This window comes from Hypanus sabinus, chromosome 3 (genome assembly GCF_030144855.1).
Source record: "Hypanus sabinus isolate sHypSab1 chromosome 3, sHypSab1.hap1, whole genome shotgun sequence".
Taxonomy (NCBI): domain Eukaryota; kingdom Metazoa; phylum Chordata; class Chondrichthyes; order Myliobatiformes; family Dasyatidae; genus Hypanus; species Hypanus sabinus.
The window spans coordinates 144,436,752-144,452,937 of record NC_082708.1 but is presented as its reverse complement, the minus strand read 5'-3'; the positions used below and the strand labels follow the sequence as shown (position 1 = coordinate 144,452,937).

Genomic DNA, 16,186 nt, shown 5'->3' with positions numbered 1-16,186 from the left:
GGGCTGATTCAAAGGGTTCTGCTTGTTAGGGTGTGCTGTCATTGTAAACATGTAATTCAGTAAATTTACGTGATTATACTTCAAATGTTAAAATAAACAGTTGATCGTTAATTGTTATCTTTGTGTTGAAGAAGTATAAAACTTTGTGTCAGGAGAGTGAAACTCTCAGATTCTACTTTTCCAGAGACGTTCGCTATGTAAATACTAATATATTTCCCAATTACGGCTTTCATATGGCTCAGTCTTAGTCAGTCATAACAACTTCATTTATTACTTGTTACGTCCTCTCAGCCTCGGCAAGTTTTCCTTTCAAGAGCCGCCACTACAGTACAAGGTGCCGATCGCCCCAGCCGCTGTCAGTGACATCACCGCCAATACATCAGAAACGGCAGGCCCAGCCAATGAGAGCAGTGAACAGGGTCAGGTAGGCGCGGTTGCTGCCTGGACGCTGCTCGGCGCCATGGTGTTATCCTGCTCTGCTTACGGCTGCAAGAATCGGTATGATAAAGACCGTGGCGTTTCTTTCCACAGGTAGGCTCTGGGTGGCGGCTTCCGTCGGGGAGTGTATTGGTTGTGGCTCTAAGTTGGCAGAACGTAGCCGGTGAGCTGAAATCTTGGTGCTGGCTGACTAGCCAGGCCACTCCTTGAGTGGCGTCAGAAAGGAAGTTGAACAAGGCGGGATGTCGATGGTGAGGTAGGAAAGGTACTGACGTTGGGCAGGGTAAAGAAATTTGGCTGGAGGGTTGAAGCTGAAAGGGTCTCCAGGGTAGGAGGATAAGTAGGGCGAGTGACTCAAGGGGATGATCCGGAAGTGTGTATGTGAGGGCGGAGTTGGTAAATAACTCTAGGGTTAGTTGTGATGGAGTGAGGGGTTGATTTCACAGTGTGCCTTTGGATCAGAGATAGAGAATTGTGTTTTAAAAAAAAGTGTAGAAAATAATGATGGAAAGCTTGCTTGAAGTAGTGAGTTTCTAAAATCTTATTGTAGTTTTCTATTATTTGCAGCATTTTATTTTTATCCATAATTCTAATGTCTTAAAATACTGTTGTTTTCCTTTTGGCTGTGGTAATGGACTTGCTATATTTTGCAGTGAGTCTTTGCAATTGCGATAGCTGTGATGGCACAGAGTGATAGGCCTGTGATAATCTAAGTTAATGGGCAAAGTGGTACTGTACTTGATCTAACCCCAGCTGGATAAACTTGATGTATTAAAGGTTCTATGAATTCCTATAACCGGCTTTATTGGTGATATGATGTGTGAGTAGGACTCAGAAAACGTACATAGTGAAATCAATGGTAGACTGGTCTAATAAAACTACAGATATGTGAAAGTCAAAAAATAAGCTGTGGATGATAGAAATCACATTATTTCTGATATTTTTAAACATCTGCAGGTCAGGCTGCATCTCTGAGAAACAGTTAATGTCTCAGGTCAAAGACCCTTTGTCAGAACTGATTTGACCTGAAATGTTAATGGATTTTCTTTTCACAAAATATGACAGTCTGGCATTTAAGTATATTTTTAAATAAAGCTAAAAGTGGAAATGTCTTTCTCTTCACTTTTGACCTTGTCCTTTTGCTGTTTTACCCATGAAGTAGTAGTGATGGCTATGGTAGCATTCTCATGTGATTAAGGTGACTATTCAATCAAATTTTAATCTAGGCTGATATCGTAGCACTGAGTATGAATTGTGCTATCAACATTTTAATTTTTTTGATGAGACATTATACTGACATTTGGAACTATAGGATTTTTCATTTGGATGTGAGAAAGGCTGTGGTGCTATCCAAAAAGGACCGGACCTTGGCTGATACTTCAACTAATATCAATAAAGATACAGATTGTGTATTACTGTCATGTGTGGAACTTGGATCTATGCAAATTGACTGTTGTATTTCTTAACATTATTATTACACTTTAAAAATATTTGGGTGTGAAAAAATTTAGTAATACTGAAAAGGGTTTAAAGCCATGATCTTATTGCTTTTTGCCTCTATTACAATGTTGCGCCAAAGCCAATGGGACGTGAGGAGGAATAAATGAGTTGCATGGCCACAGAAGAGCAATAAAATAACTGCAGCCTTGGCTAAAACACACGGCCAAATTAAATAGCTGTGAGGACCAGTTTGGACAGTACAGGTAGATTTGGAGATTGAAACACTTATGTGTGTGTGACATCACTACAGTGGCCTGCAAATATCAATTATCCTGAATCATTAACTGAGTATGATATACTAAAGAATGGAATAGACATTATTTTGTATATACTTATATTGTTTGGTTTCTTTTGGCTGCAGTTTATAATCAGGAGACCAGTTGTGTCCTTGGAAGAATGGTGAAAATCCAATTGTAAATAACCAGTTTTATTGGTAGCTATCAATATATGGGTCTTCTCTCTAACAGTATTTTTAAAACCCAATTGAAGGTTTCCCCTGAAGCGGCCGGAGCTCTGCAAAAAGTGGCTGGAGGCAGTAAGAAGACGGAATTTTATACCCACTAAAAACAGCAATTTGTGTTCAGAACATTTCACATTGGACTGTTTCAGAAAGAACTGTAACAATAAAATACTGGAAGAAAATGCTGTGCCATCCATATTCTGTTTTACTCGATCAAATCAACAGTCAAAGGTAACTCTTAGGTTATTTATAATTTATAATGTTTATTAAACCATAAGACATAGGAACAGAGTAGAGCTACTTTGTCCTTTGAGTCTGGCCCACCATTTCATCATGAATGATTAACTATCCCTCTCAACCCCATTCTCCTTCCTTCTCCCTGTAACTTTTAATGCGCATTCTAATCAAGAACCTATCAATTTTCACTTTATATACATCCAATCACTTGGCCTCCACAGCCACCTGCTGTACTGAATTCCACAAATTTACCATCCTCTGGCTAACATTGTTCCTCATCTGTATTCTAAAGGGTTTTCCTTCTATTCTGAGGCTGTTGCCTCTGGTCCTAGACTTCACCCACTATTGGAAACATCCTCTATATTCACTTTATATTTCTATACTTTTCAATGTTCCACATCTTTGAATATTCGGTAGTTTTCAATGAGATTTCCTGTCGTTCCTCTAAACTACAGTGAGTACAGGCCCAAATCAATCAACTGTTCATCATACAGTCCTCTCCAGTGTCAGCATATCCTTTCTTAAAAAGATAGACCAAAACTGCTCACAGAGCTCCGCTAGACCTCACTAGTGCCTTATAAAGCCTCTTCATAAGTGGAAGACCTTCAAAAGTAAAATTTTAAGACCACAAACCTGTATGTTCTTGTCAGAATAAAAGGCAAGAATAACAGCTTTAGGTAACCTTGGTTTTTGAGAGATATTGAGGCTCGTGAAGAAAAGGGAGGTGCATGGAAGATATAAGGGGGGTGGGAACAAATAGACAATATGACAATAGACAGTAGCTCTATCTAACTCTCTCTTGAATGTATCCAGAGACTTGGCCTCCACTGCCTTCTGGGGCAGAGCATTCCACATATCCACCGCTCTCTGGGTGAAAAAGTTTTTCTGCATCTCTGTTCTAAATCCCCTTATTCTTAAACTGCGGCCTCTAGTTCTGGACTCACCCATCAGCGGGAACATGCTTCCTGCCTCCAGTGTGTCCAATCCCTTAATAATCTTATATGTTTCAATCAGATCCCCTCTCATCCTTCTAAATTCCAGTGTATACAAGCCCAGTCGCTCCAATCTTTCAACATATGACAGTCCCGCCATTCCGGGAATTAACCTTGTGAACCTACGCTGTACTCCCTCAATAGCAAGAATGTCCTTCCTCAAATTTGGAGACCAAACCTGCACACAATACTCCAGGTGGGGTCTCACCAGGGCCCTGTACAGCTGCAGAAGGACCTCTTTACTCCTATACTCAATTCCTCTTGTTATAAAAGCCAGCATGCCATTAGCTTTCTTCACTGTCTGCTGTACCTGCATGCTTGCTTTCATTGACTGATGTACAAGAACACCTAGATCTCGTTGTACTTCCCCTTTTCCTAACTTGACTCCATTTAGATAGTAATCTGCCTTCCTGCATAAGGTAGTTGAGTTTAAGAAATGGAAAGAAAGAAATCAGGAGTGCTAAAAGAAGGTATGAGGTTGCTCTGACAGGCAAGGTGAAGGAGAATCCTAAAGGCTTATTCAGATATGTTAAGAGCAAAAGGATTTCTAGTAGAAAACATGGTCCTCTGAAAGATCAGAATGGTAATCTATCTGTGGAGCCAAGAGAGATGGAGGAGATCTTAAATTTTTTTTTTGCATCTGTATTTACTCAGGAGACAGCCACAGTCTATAGAAGTGAACAAAGCAGCAGCGAGGTCTTGGACCCTGTACAGATTACAGAGGAGTAGGTGTTTGCTCTCTTGAGGTAAATTAGGTTGGACAAATCCCCAGGGCCTGACAAAGTGTTCTCTTGGACTCTGTGGGAGGCAAGTGCAGAAATTGCAGGGGCCCTAGCAGAGATACTTAAATCATCCTTAGCGACAGGTGAGGTCTTGGAAGATAGAAGGATAGTTAATATTGCTCTGCTGTTTAAGAGAGGCTCTAAGAGTATACCAGAAATTATAGGCTGGTCAACCTGACATTAGTAGTGGGAAAGTTATTGGAGGGTATTGTAAGGGACTGGATTTGAGTATTTTGATAGCCAGGGACTGATTAGGGATAGTCAGCATGACTTTGTATATGGTAGGTTGTGTCTAAACAATTGCTGATAAAGGCAAAGCAGTGGATGTTGTCTACATGAACTTCATTTGATAAGGCCTTGCTTGGGAAATTGGTCAAGAACGTTCAGTCACTTGGTATTCAAGATGAGGTAGTAAATTGGATTAGACATTATCTTTGTGGGAGAAGCCAATGTGTCATAGTAGGTGGTTGCTTCTTTGACTAGATGCCTGTGACTAGAGGAACGCCACGGGGATCAGTGCTGGGTCCGTTGTTGTTTGTCATCTGTGTCAATGACTTGGATAATAATGTGGTTAACTGGATCATCAAATTTTCAGATGACGCAAGATTGGGGGTGAGTGGACCGCAAGGAAGACTATCAGATCTTTTAATAGGATCTGGACCAGGTGGAAAAGTGAGCTGATAAATGGCAGATAGAATTTTATGCTGATGTGTGAGATGTTGCACTTTAGGAGGACCAGCCAGTGGGAGGGCACCGTGAAGTGCCATAGAACAAAGGGATGTGGGAATATAGGTCCATAATTCATAGAAAGTAGTATCACAGGTGGATAGGGTTTTGGCACTTTGGCCTTTAATGATCAAAGTATTGAGTGCAGGCATTGGGTTGTTATGTTGTACATTATTGAGCCCTAATTTGGAGTATTGTATGAAATTACCTACCAACTTGAAAGATCTAGATAAGATTGAAAGTACAGAGATAATTTACAAGGATGTTGCTAGGACTAGAGAACCTGAGTTATAGGAAAGATTAAATAGGTTAGAACTTTATTCCTTAGAAAGTAGAAGATTGAGAGGAGATTTGATAGTGGTATACAAAATTGAAGGGTATAGATAGGGTAAATGCAAGCAGGCTTTTTCCATTGAGGCTGGGTGAGACTACAATTAGAGGTCATGGGTTAAGGGTGAAAGATGAAATGTTTAAGGAGAACATGAAGGGAAACATCTTTAGTCAGAGGGTGGTGAGAGTGTGGAATGAGCTACCAGTGCAAATGATGGATGCAATTTTGATTTCAACGTTTAAGAGTAGTTTGGAAAGTACATGGATGGGACGGGTATGAAGTGCTATGGTCTGGCTGCGGGTTGATGGGTCTAGGCAGTTTAAATGGTTCCCCATGAGCTAGATGGGCCGAAGGGCCTGTTTCTATGCTGTAGTTTTCTATGACTCCAAATGAATGCTAATATTGCAAACCTGGCTACAAAACCATCTATTCCATCATCCAAATCATTGACATGTGAAAAGAAGTAGTCCTAACACCAACTTCTGCATAATACCACTAGTCACTGGCAGCCAACCAGAAAAAGCCCTTTTTATTTCCACTCTTTGTCTCCTGCCAATTAGCCAATCTTCTATCTATGTTAGTAACTTTTCATGGACTCTTGTTAAGCAATGTCACGTGCGACACCTTGTCAAAAGCCATCTGAAAATCCAAGTAAACAACATACACTGATTCTCCTTTGTCTACCCAGCTTATTATTTCCTCAAAAAATTCCAACAGGTTTGTCAAGCAATATTTTCCCTTCAGGAAACCTTGCTGACTTTGGCCTATTCAATCATGTGCCTCGAAGTACCCCAAAACCTTACCCTTAATAATAGACACCAACATCTTCCCAACCACTAGTCAGGCTAATTGGTATATATTTTCCTTTCTTTTGCCTCCCTCCCTTATTGAAAAGTGGAGTGACATTTGTATTTTTCGAGTCTTGAGCCATTCCAGAATCTAGTGATTTTTGAAAGATCATTACGAATGCCCCCACAATCTCTTCAACTACCCTTTTCAGATCCTTGGGATGTAGTCCATCTGGCCCAGTTGACTTATCTACCTTCAGACCATTCAGCTCCCAAGTGTCTTCTCCTGAGTAATAGCAAGTGCACTCACTTCTGCCCCCTGACACCCTTGAATCTCTAGCATATTGCTAGTGTCTTCCACAGTGAAGACTGGCACAAAATAACTATTAAGTTTGTCTGCCATTTCTTTGTCCCCGTTACTACTTCTGCGTCCTTTTCCAGTAGTCTAATATCCAGTGTCGCATTTCTTTTATGTTATTAGCTAGATTACTTTCATTTTTCATCTTCTCTCGTTTTATTTGCATTTTGTTAGCTTTGAAATCTCACTCCTCAAACTTCTCACTATTTTTTGCTGTGTTATTCACCTTCCTTTTTACTTTTATGGTCTTTGACTTCCCTTGTCAGCCACAGTTGCATCTTCCTTCCATTAGAATGCAGCTTCATCAATGGGATGTACCTCAAGTCAAGTCACTTTTTATTGTCATTTCGACCATAACTGCTGGTACAGTACACAGTAAAAACAAGACAATGTTTTTCAGGACTATGGTGCTACATGAAACAGTACAAAAACTACACTAGACTACAGACCTACCGAGGACTGCATAAAGTGCACAAAACAGTGCAGGCATTACAATAAATAATAAACAATAGTCACAGTAGAGGCAGTAAGTTGGTGTCAGTCCAGGCTCTGGGTATTGAGGAGACTGATGGCTTGGGGGCCTGTGCCTTCTGAACTGCTCCCAGATACTAGCCGTTGCTGTTCTGAAGTCATCTCTGCTAGTGTCCTTTTTTCAATCATCTTTGGCCAACACTTCTCTCATGCCTCTGTGACTTCATTTATTCCACTAAGATACTGATTTGTCTGACTTTATTTTCTCTGTCTCAATCTGCTGGGTGAACTCTATCATTTTAAGATAACTGTCTCTATAGGATCCTTTACCTTAAGCTCTCTTATCAAATCTGATTCATTACCAGTTGCCTTTCCCCAGTTGGTTCAATCACAAGCTGCTTGAAAATGGCATCACATTGGTATTCTACAAATTCCGTCTCTTGGGATCCAGCACCAACCTGATTTTCCCAATCTACCTGCATTATTGAAATCCCTCATGACTATAATAACATTGCCATTTTTACATGCCTTTTCTATCTCCCATTTTTAAATCCCACATCCAGGGCTACTGTTCATGAGGTAGAAAAGGCCTGTGTATGGTATGGATGTGGAGAGGATGTTTCCTATAGTGTGGAAGGTTAGGACCAGAGGGCACCACCTCAGAATAGAGGGATGTCCGTTTTAGAACAGATGGGGAGCAATTTCTTTAGCCAGGTAGTAGTACATCTGTGGAATTCATTGCTACAGACCGCAGTGGAGGCCAAGTCATTGGGGATGTTTAAAGCGGAGTTTGATAGGTTCTTGTTTTGTCGTTCCGTCAAAAGTTACAGGGGGAAGGTAGAAGAAAGGGGTTGAGGAGGATAATAAATCAGCCATGATGGAATGATGAAGCAGATTCGATGGGCTGAATGTCCTAATTCTGCTCTAATGTCTCATGGCTCCCATTCTAATTTCTATTCCACATCCTGGCTATGTTTGGAAGCCTCTATAAAACTCCATTCAGGGTCTTTTTTTTTAATCCTTGCAGTTTCTTATCTCTACTCACAAGGATTCTATATCTTCTGATCCTATGTCACTTCTTTCTAAGGACTTGATTTCATTTTTTCCCAACAGCCACCCCACCCCCTTTGCCTTAGTGTCAGTCCTTTCGATACATACATCCCAACTGTGATAATTTTTCAGCCACGAGTCAGTGATGACCACAACTTAATACCTGCCAATCTCAACAGTGCTACAAGTTAATCTACTTCATTCATATAGTGTATACATTCAAATATGCCTTCAGTCTTGTATTCATCAACCTTTTCAATTTTGCCCCCATGTTACACTTTAAATCATCCCACTCACTGCTATTTTGCCCTATCATCTTCCTGTTTTTCCTCAGTCTCATCGCAGACTTCATCTACATGTCTACAACTGCACCATCCTCAGCCCCATCACTCAGGTTCCCATCCCCTGCCAAATTAGGTTTAAACCCTACCCATCAGCTCTAGCAAACCTGCCTGCAAGGATATTGGTCTCCCTCAAGTTCAGGTGTAACCTGTCCTTTTTCTACAAGTCATACCTTCCCCAGAGCAGATACCAATGATCCAGAAATCTGAAATCCTGTCCCCTGCATCAATTTGTCAGTCATGCATTCATTTGTCAAATCATCTTATTCTTACCCTCACTGGCATGTGGCATAAGCAGCAATCCAGAGATTGCTACCCTTCAAGTCCTGCTTTTCAGTTTTCTACATAACTCACTATATTTTCTCTTCAGAACCTCATTCTATCTATGCCATTGGTACCAATATGTACCACAACTTCTGGCTGTTCACCTTCCCCCCTTTAGAATGTTGTGGATATGATCCAAGACATCCCTGACCCTGGGGGGGGGGGGGGGGTAACATACCATCCTGTTTCACGTCCACAAAATCTACCATCTGCTGTTCTAACTATGGAATCCCCTATCACTCCTCCCCCTTCCCTTCAGAGCCACAGAGCCAACTTTGCCAAAGACCTGGTGGCTGCGTCTTCTCCTTGGTAGATCAGCCCCTCAACAGTAACCAAACTGGCATACTTATTGAGGGGAATGGCCACAGGGGTACGCTGCACTGATTGCCAGTTCCCTTCCCTTCTGACAGTTTCACAGCTACCTACCTCCTGCAACTTGGAGGTGACTGCTTCCCTGTGGATCCTTATCTATCACTCTTCATTCTCCCATATGAGCTGAAAGTCATCCAGGTGGAGGTACAGTGCCAGTTCATTAACACCATATCTCAGGAGCTGCAGCTCCATGCCCTTAAAGCAGGTGGTGTTATCAGGGAGAATGGAGGTCTCCCACATCTCACACGAACAACATACTACTACCTCTAGACCCATTCTCCCTGCACTTGTTGCATATTAACAGACAAAGAAAGAAAAAGAAACAGTATTAGTCTCTTCTTGCCAAAGCCTGACCATTCTCAAAACTTGCCCTCTCACATATTAGCCATTCCGCTTACACTTCTTGTCTTTTCGTTAGGCTTTGCCAAGTGCCTAATAGACCGTTATGATTAAGGCCTCTGAAAAGTCCCGAAAGGGCCCGAGGTTCTTTTAAAATCTTGCGCTGCTTCCCTCACAAGCAAGTGCTCATGATGATTGAAGGCCACCAAAAAGTCCCGAAAGGTCCTGTGCTCTTTTAAAATCTTCTTAAAGAGTGTCTTTAAAAAATGGGTATGTGATTAGTTTTTTCCCCCATGTCACTATCAGGACAGCAGTAATGACATGATTATGGTACTTACAGCATCTGTCAGTTTTGCTTTTAATTTGGATCAAGGAGATGAATTGAGCTATGATCTGTATCTCGCGTTCATCTTTAAGCTAATTGGTTGAATACATTGTACTATCATTTAAGTAACCATCCATTTCTATATATTTAGGAAGATCTGCAAATGAAGCAGCTCGGGTTATATACTTTTTCCTCTAATGTTGATGACCAGATAAGATTTTGCTGATGTTTGTTTCGTTATTACTTACTTGAGTATTGTATGTCTAACAATAATTAATCAATGTTGAGGTATTTTGTATCAAGAGAAATGTACTGTAAATCAAGACTGGTGTTCACAGACTAAAGCTGATGTAGTTATAGCTAATGAAATGCTTAGATGCTAACAATTTCAACCTTAACAATTAAATGTAATAGCTGATAAAGTTGCTAGAGTACATAAATATCTTAGTTAAGTTGGTGGTTTAACAGACATGGGGAAATAGTGTTGGGTAGGTGACCTTTTTACCAAACACCCATTCTCTTTCTACTATGACCCATCTAGAGTTGGTTGCAAGCCACTTTAGTTCTCCACTCTGTTGCTATATCATTCTTCTTCCTCTTCTACAAAGATGCTGCCTGACCCACTGATTTCCTCCAGAAGTTTGTTTTCTTTCCCTCTAGATTCCAGCATCTGCAGTCTCCAAAATAATCATTTTTGTAGCATCTTATTGCTATTACCATCCTGATGCAGAATACAACCAGCTGAATCTGATACAAGAGTACACTTTTTTTGGAATTCAAATCTATAAATATTTTAAATGTGGTATCAGGGGAATTCCCTTATTACCTGCTTGGTTTCTGTCATTGTCACGCAAGTAATCAGAAGCTTATAAGAGAAATAAGAATATTTTGTGTCCAAATTACTATAAAGAGTTGTGAATGCTGGGAGCTGAAGCTTTTATTAAGAAAACAGAAGTTTGAAACTCTTTGATCCTAAGGTTTGTCATTACATCTGTTCTTGGTCATTTTATTGAATAAAGGCCTTACATTGATCTGGTATTCAGTGACTTCACTGGTATATTGTTAAAAGTAAAATGTTGTTTAATTTTATTTAACTCCTTGCATTTAATGTAGCTAAAAGCAGAAATTTGTTTTTCAATTGAAATTGTCACAAAAACTCAGCACTTCAGGCAGCATCTGTGGAAAAAAATAATATTTCAAGTCAGGAATTTTTCAGGTTTGAATAGATCCAAAATCTTTGGTTTTCTATCAAATAAATTGTCTTATTAAATTTATTGTTAAAAGAAATTTAACAAGTTCCATTCTTTTGTCAAAGTACTTGCTGTATTACCTACAATATTTTCTTTTGTAAATGTTAATAAAATAATTTTTACTTTACAAATGTTGGATTTGATAAATTATTTGTAGCTTTTATGGTTGACCTTTGTTTACAGCTTTCATTTACTGAATGTCAAAGTTATATATCTTGAACTATTAATCTGTTGATCTTTATTGATAGAAGTTAGAAATGGCATTACCGAGTGACCAACATCATGCAACAGAGGAAATTATAGAGGAGTCGGAACTGAATCAAGCGCATAGACTCTTAACTGTTTATGATCATAGCTACAGTGTTGGAGATGCATGCTTACAAAAAAAGAAGATTCAGCAGTTGGAGGAACAAAATGAGAAATTGAAGAAGAAACTGAAATTCTTACAGCAGAAGTCTCGTCGCCAAGAGCAACGATTACAGAGAATGAAAAAGCTATTACAAGAACTTAATACACGAGATATATTGTCAAATCAAAATTGTGTGCTGTTAAATGATACTTTGTATGAAGTAATTAAAGTTTAGATGTAATTTGTTTATCAGCATCACATTTGTTGCATAGTGTAGAATCATAACTTTTACTACCAAAAGTTGAGGTAGGAGTTTAAGTAAAAATTTCTCATGGTTGGTTCTGGGGAAATTGTTTAAAATGTACAAATAAGAACAAACTTAATAAGTTGAATGCATTATGGAGCTGGTGAATTACAGGTAACAGAACAAGTAGACTAGCAACAGAAGAATATACAAAAATTCTGGTATATCCAAAAAGCAACCTGATGAGATTGACAGAACCTGTAAGGTTTCCCAAACCAGTAATTCATTTACATGGGTAGTGGGTTACTGTGTACAGTTCTCATAATACTGGAGTGGAGCACAATTTATATTGTTAAGAACTGACACTGAGAGAAACTAGTGAAAAAGTGGCAATTTATATGTTGCAAAATTTGTTGGTGATTGAATCATACTAAAGTTTCTGAACTGAACTCAAAAATACTCAAAGCCCACAGTGCAGCTAGTTGTTCTGTTAGAAAAAGAAAATTGATCACAAAATAGATCTAACTACATTGACAGGGAATAAAAAGAGCACAGCTACAGAAAGTGACATCAGAATAGTGCCAATGATCACATCTTTCTTGCTATGCTGTTTTGAGAACTGATCCAATTGATTTGTGGCAGGGAATGTCACATTTTAACTACACTGTAGCTAGTTTTTTAAAAAAAAACCATCAGCTGAAATTATAAAATTCTAGTCTTTAGCATATCTGAGCTATGGAAGTGGTCTGTATACCCTCGTAATTATTTAACTCCTGCATCAGTTTACCATATAATCTCTTAAAGGGGTAAAAAGTATTTCTTGGGGAAAATAGTCATACTTTAAATTTTCTTCTAACTGCAAATCTTCTCCTTTTGTGTTACACATGTTAAAAATGTCTAATTCTTGAGTCTTTTCAGTATAATGGTCTGTACAAAATTATAAATACCATTTGATTAGTAGCCTAACTTGCTATTACATCTGTACTTTATTTCAGCAAACAGAACCAGGAACTGCCTCTGCATGCCTTAATTATTTGCACCCAATTTTAACAGCTGAACTTAAGTGAACTTCATTTGAGTTTTACCCTTCACATTAGGTTTCCACTGTTTTAAGGAAGCAAAAGAGTAGAGTTTGTATCTTAAATTTGGAATGCACTGATCCTTTTTCCTCCTAGTATATTTATTATTGTCACATGTACCTAGTACAGTCTAAAAACATGCCATCAACATAGATCATTTTATCACATCAGTACATTGTGGTAGTATTGAATTGGTTTATTATTGTCATGAATACTAAGAAACAGTGAAAAGCTTGTCTTGCATACTGTTCTTACAAATCACATCATTGAGGCAGAACAAGGTAAAACAATAACAATGCAGAATAAAGGGTAACAGCTACGGAGGAAATGAACGATAAGGTGCAAGATCATAATATCAGAAGGTCAAGATAAAACTTGTAATATTTTAAGCTAATTTTGTAAAGCTCTAGGATATACATTTATCTTTGCACAATAACTGAGTTATCTGAATATTTGGCTTTTTTTTTCAAATGATAAGCCTGTATAGCATGTGGATCTATGGGCAGAGTTGCAGGATTTTATTTTGTATATATTAGCCAATGTTAAAAAGTATCACGTAATGGAAATAATGTGGCTTTCTCTAAAACCAAAATGAATTTTCTAAGTAATCCGTGTTTGTGGTATTAAAGAGGGGCTCTTGGGGTCATTAATTGTAAAGATAATGCTGAGGGTTTTAATGTATGTATTGTAGTTTTGCATTTTTTATGTTGTAAGTAACATTCTCACTTGCATTGTGTGTCTTCATTTAATATCTGAATGAACAAAAACAAGACTTCAGAATCAGCAGTGAATCATTGAATTATAAGCCCCTGTAATGTGTGGTTTGCCACCTCTTTGAAAAGAGGGCAAGTAAATTACTCAGTTAGCTAGTTGTGAACTACAGTTTTACATGGGATAAATAGTATTAAATGCTGGACAAATAGTAGGTTCAAATGCATGTAAATCATGATCTTTAAATATTAATTTATGATAGGCTCATATTAGTTTCCTTCCCTAGTTGGGCCAACAACTTGAATAAAACTTAGCAGTACTATTATTGGATAGAATAACAAGGATGGTAAATGTAATTATACAAAAACAAGTTCTCTAGTTTACTACAGGGAAAATGATAGTATAGTGGCTATGTTACCAGACTAATAATCCAGAAGTGTGTTCAAATCATACCACAGGAATAAAGAATTTAAATTCAGAATCAGGTTTGCTATCAGTGGCATGTCTTGCTATTTGTTTTGTGGCAGCAGTATTTTGCAATACATAATTAAAACTAAATTACAATGAATATATTTAGAAATTTAAATAAGTATTGTAAAATGAGCAAAAAATCAAGGTAGGTTCATTGTCCATTCAGAAATCTGATAGATGAGAAGAAGCTATTCTTGAGGTGTTGATGTATGTCTTCAGGCTCCTGTACCGCCTCCATGATGGTAGCAATGAGAAGAGGGCATGGCCTGGATGATCGAGATCCTTAATGATGGATTCTGCCTTTTTAAAGGCATTGCCTTTTGAAGCTATCCTTGATGCTGGAGAGGCTAGTGCCCATGATGGAGCTGGCTGAGTTTGCAATTTTCTGCAACCTTTTCTGATCCTGCGCAGTAGCCCCTCCATACCAGACAGTGATGTAACTGGAATGTTCTCCACGGTATATTTGTAGAAATTTGAGTCTATAATGTCATACCAAGTCTCAAATTTCTGATGAAATATAGTCACTGTTGTGCCTTCTTTGTAGTTGCATCAATATTTTGGGCCAAGGATAGATCTTCAGAGATGTTGACACCTAAGAACTTGAAACTGCTCACTCTTGCTGATTCCTTGACTTCTTCATCCTGAACTCCACAATCAATTCCTTGGTGTTACTGACATGGAGTGCAATGTTACTGTTAGGACACCATTCAGCCAGCTTACCTATCTTCTGTGTACCTCCACGTCATCTGAAATAGTTGGCATCAAATTTATAAATGGCACTTGAGCTGTGCCTAGTCACAGTTGCAGGTGTAGGGAGAGTAGGGAAGTGGGCTAAGCACACAATCTTGAGGTGCACCAATGTTGATTGTCAGAGAGATGTTACTTCTGATCTGCACAGACTGGCCAGTGCAGATCCAGTTGTAGAGGGATGTACTGAGGCCCAGGTTTTGGAACTTGTTGATTAATACAGAGGGAATGATGGTATTGAACACTGAGCTGTAATCAACAAGCAGCAGTGGGTATTACTATTGTCCAATGTGGAAAGCCAGTGAGATTGTGGTGATTGGCAAATTGCAGGGGCCCAGGTCTTTGCTTAGCCATGAATTGATTCTGGCCGTGCCCAACTTCAAAACAATTAAAGCAATTAATTAAGTAAATTTGGAATATAAAAATATGAAATTAGCAGATTGACATCAAAGTCATTTTAAAGTAGGAAAACTATCATCCTATCCCCACATGCTTCAAATCTGTACCAAAGAATTCTACACCTTCAGAACTAAACAACTACTGCTTATTGTCTTTAAATGACTGGCAAAGGTACAGATCAAAACCTCTGTTCTTGCTGCATTGCAAACTCACGAATATATTTACCAAGAGAACTACTCCACAACAGATGCCATAACTTCTGCCATGCACCCAGCCATGATACACCAAAAAAAAGGACACATGTCAGAATGATGTCTCTGGATATCAGTGCAGCATTCAACACTATTGTCCCACAGACCCTGATGAACAAACTCCTAGTCCTCAGTCTAAATAGACCACTGTGCAGCTGGGTATTGGACTCCCTAATCAACAGACCTCAGAATATCAGATTTCACAGCTGCTTCTTCCTCAACATTATCTGCAAAATGAGTGCCTCCCGGGACTGCCTGCTGAGCCCATCTGCTCACACATGACTGCACAGCAAAATCACATCGTCACGTTTGCTGGGGACACGGCAGTGGTGGGCTTATCACCACCAACAAGACAGCCTACAGAGAGAAAGTGGAAGAGCTTGAGGCCAGGTACTGTAGAAGAAATGACTTTAAAGAATCTTGAAACTTGAGCCTGGTCTTTGAGACTGCACTGACAACAATGCGGTTGACTTGACTGTCCTGTGAAATGATGCAGTGGGCCATATATTTCAAGGGCAATTAGGAAAGGTCAATTGGAGATGGGCAATAAATGTTTCATCAGTGATAGCAATATTCAGAATTGAATCAAATAAATCTTAAATGGGACACTACAATCAACATCTTCGATAGATCACAATTTATTTTGCAAAAATGTCTCAAGATGGTATGAAATATATCCCTTGCCATTTTAGATTATATTTGAGGGATCCCTATTTAAGGTGTTAAGTTCCTTCCATGTACTGTTGTGTGTCTCATTTCTCTTAAAATTGGTTGATGCTGAGCAGAGAATACTCAAATTTTCAGTAGTTGTTGTAACAACCTGTAGATTCTGTTGTGCATTTAATATTTCA

The 16,186-nt window shown here is 38.9% G+C and overlaps 1 protein-coding gene across 2 annotated transcripts; it reads left to right on the top strand.

Annotated features, from left to right (window-relative positions):
• Positions 1-398: 398 nt before the first annotated feature.
• Positions 399-13,950, top strand: LOC132391727 (THAP domain-containing protein 1-like). 2 transcript variants are annotated; one of them, XM_059965288.1, is made up of 3 exons: positions 399-531; positions 2,428-2,629; positions 11,333-13,950. In XM_059965288.1, exons 1-3 carry the CDS (start codon positions 461-463, stop codon positions 11,666-11,668), a joined length of 609 nt encoding a protein of 202 aa, XP_059821271.1. In that variant the 5' UTR covers positions 399-460; the 3' UTR covers positions 11,669-13,950. The 2 variants fall into 2 exon arrangements, with proteins under 2 accessions (XP_059821271.1, XP_059821272.1); XM_059965289.1 differs by having other exon boundaries at positions 404-498.
• Positions 13,951-16,186: the final 2,236 nt, after the last annotated feature.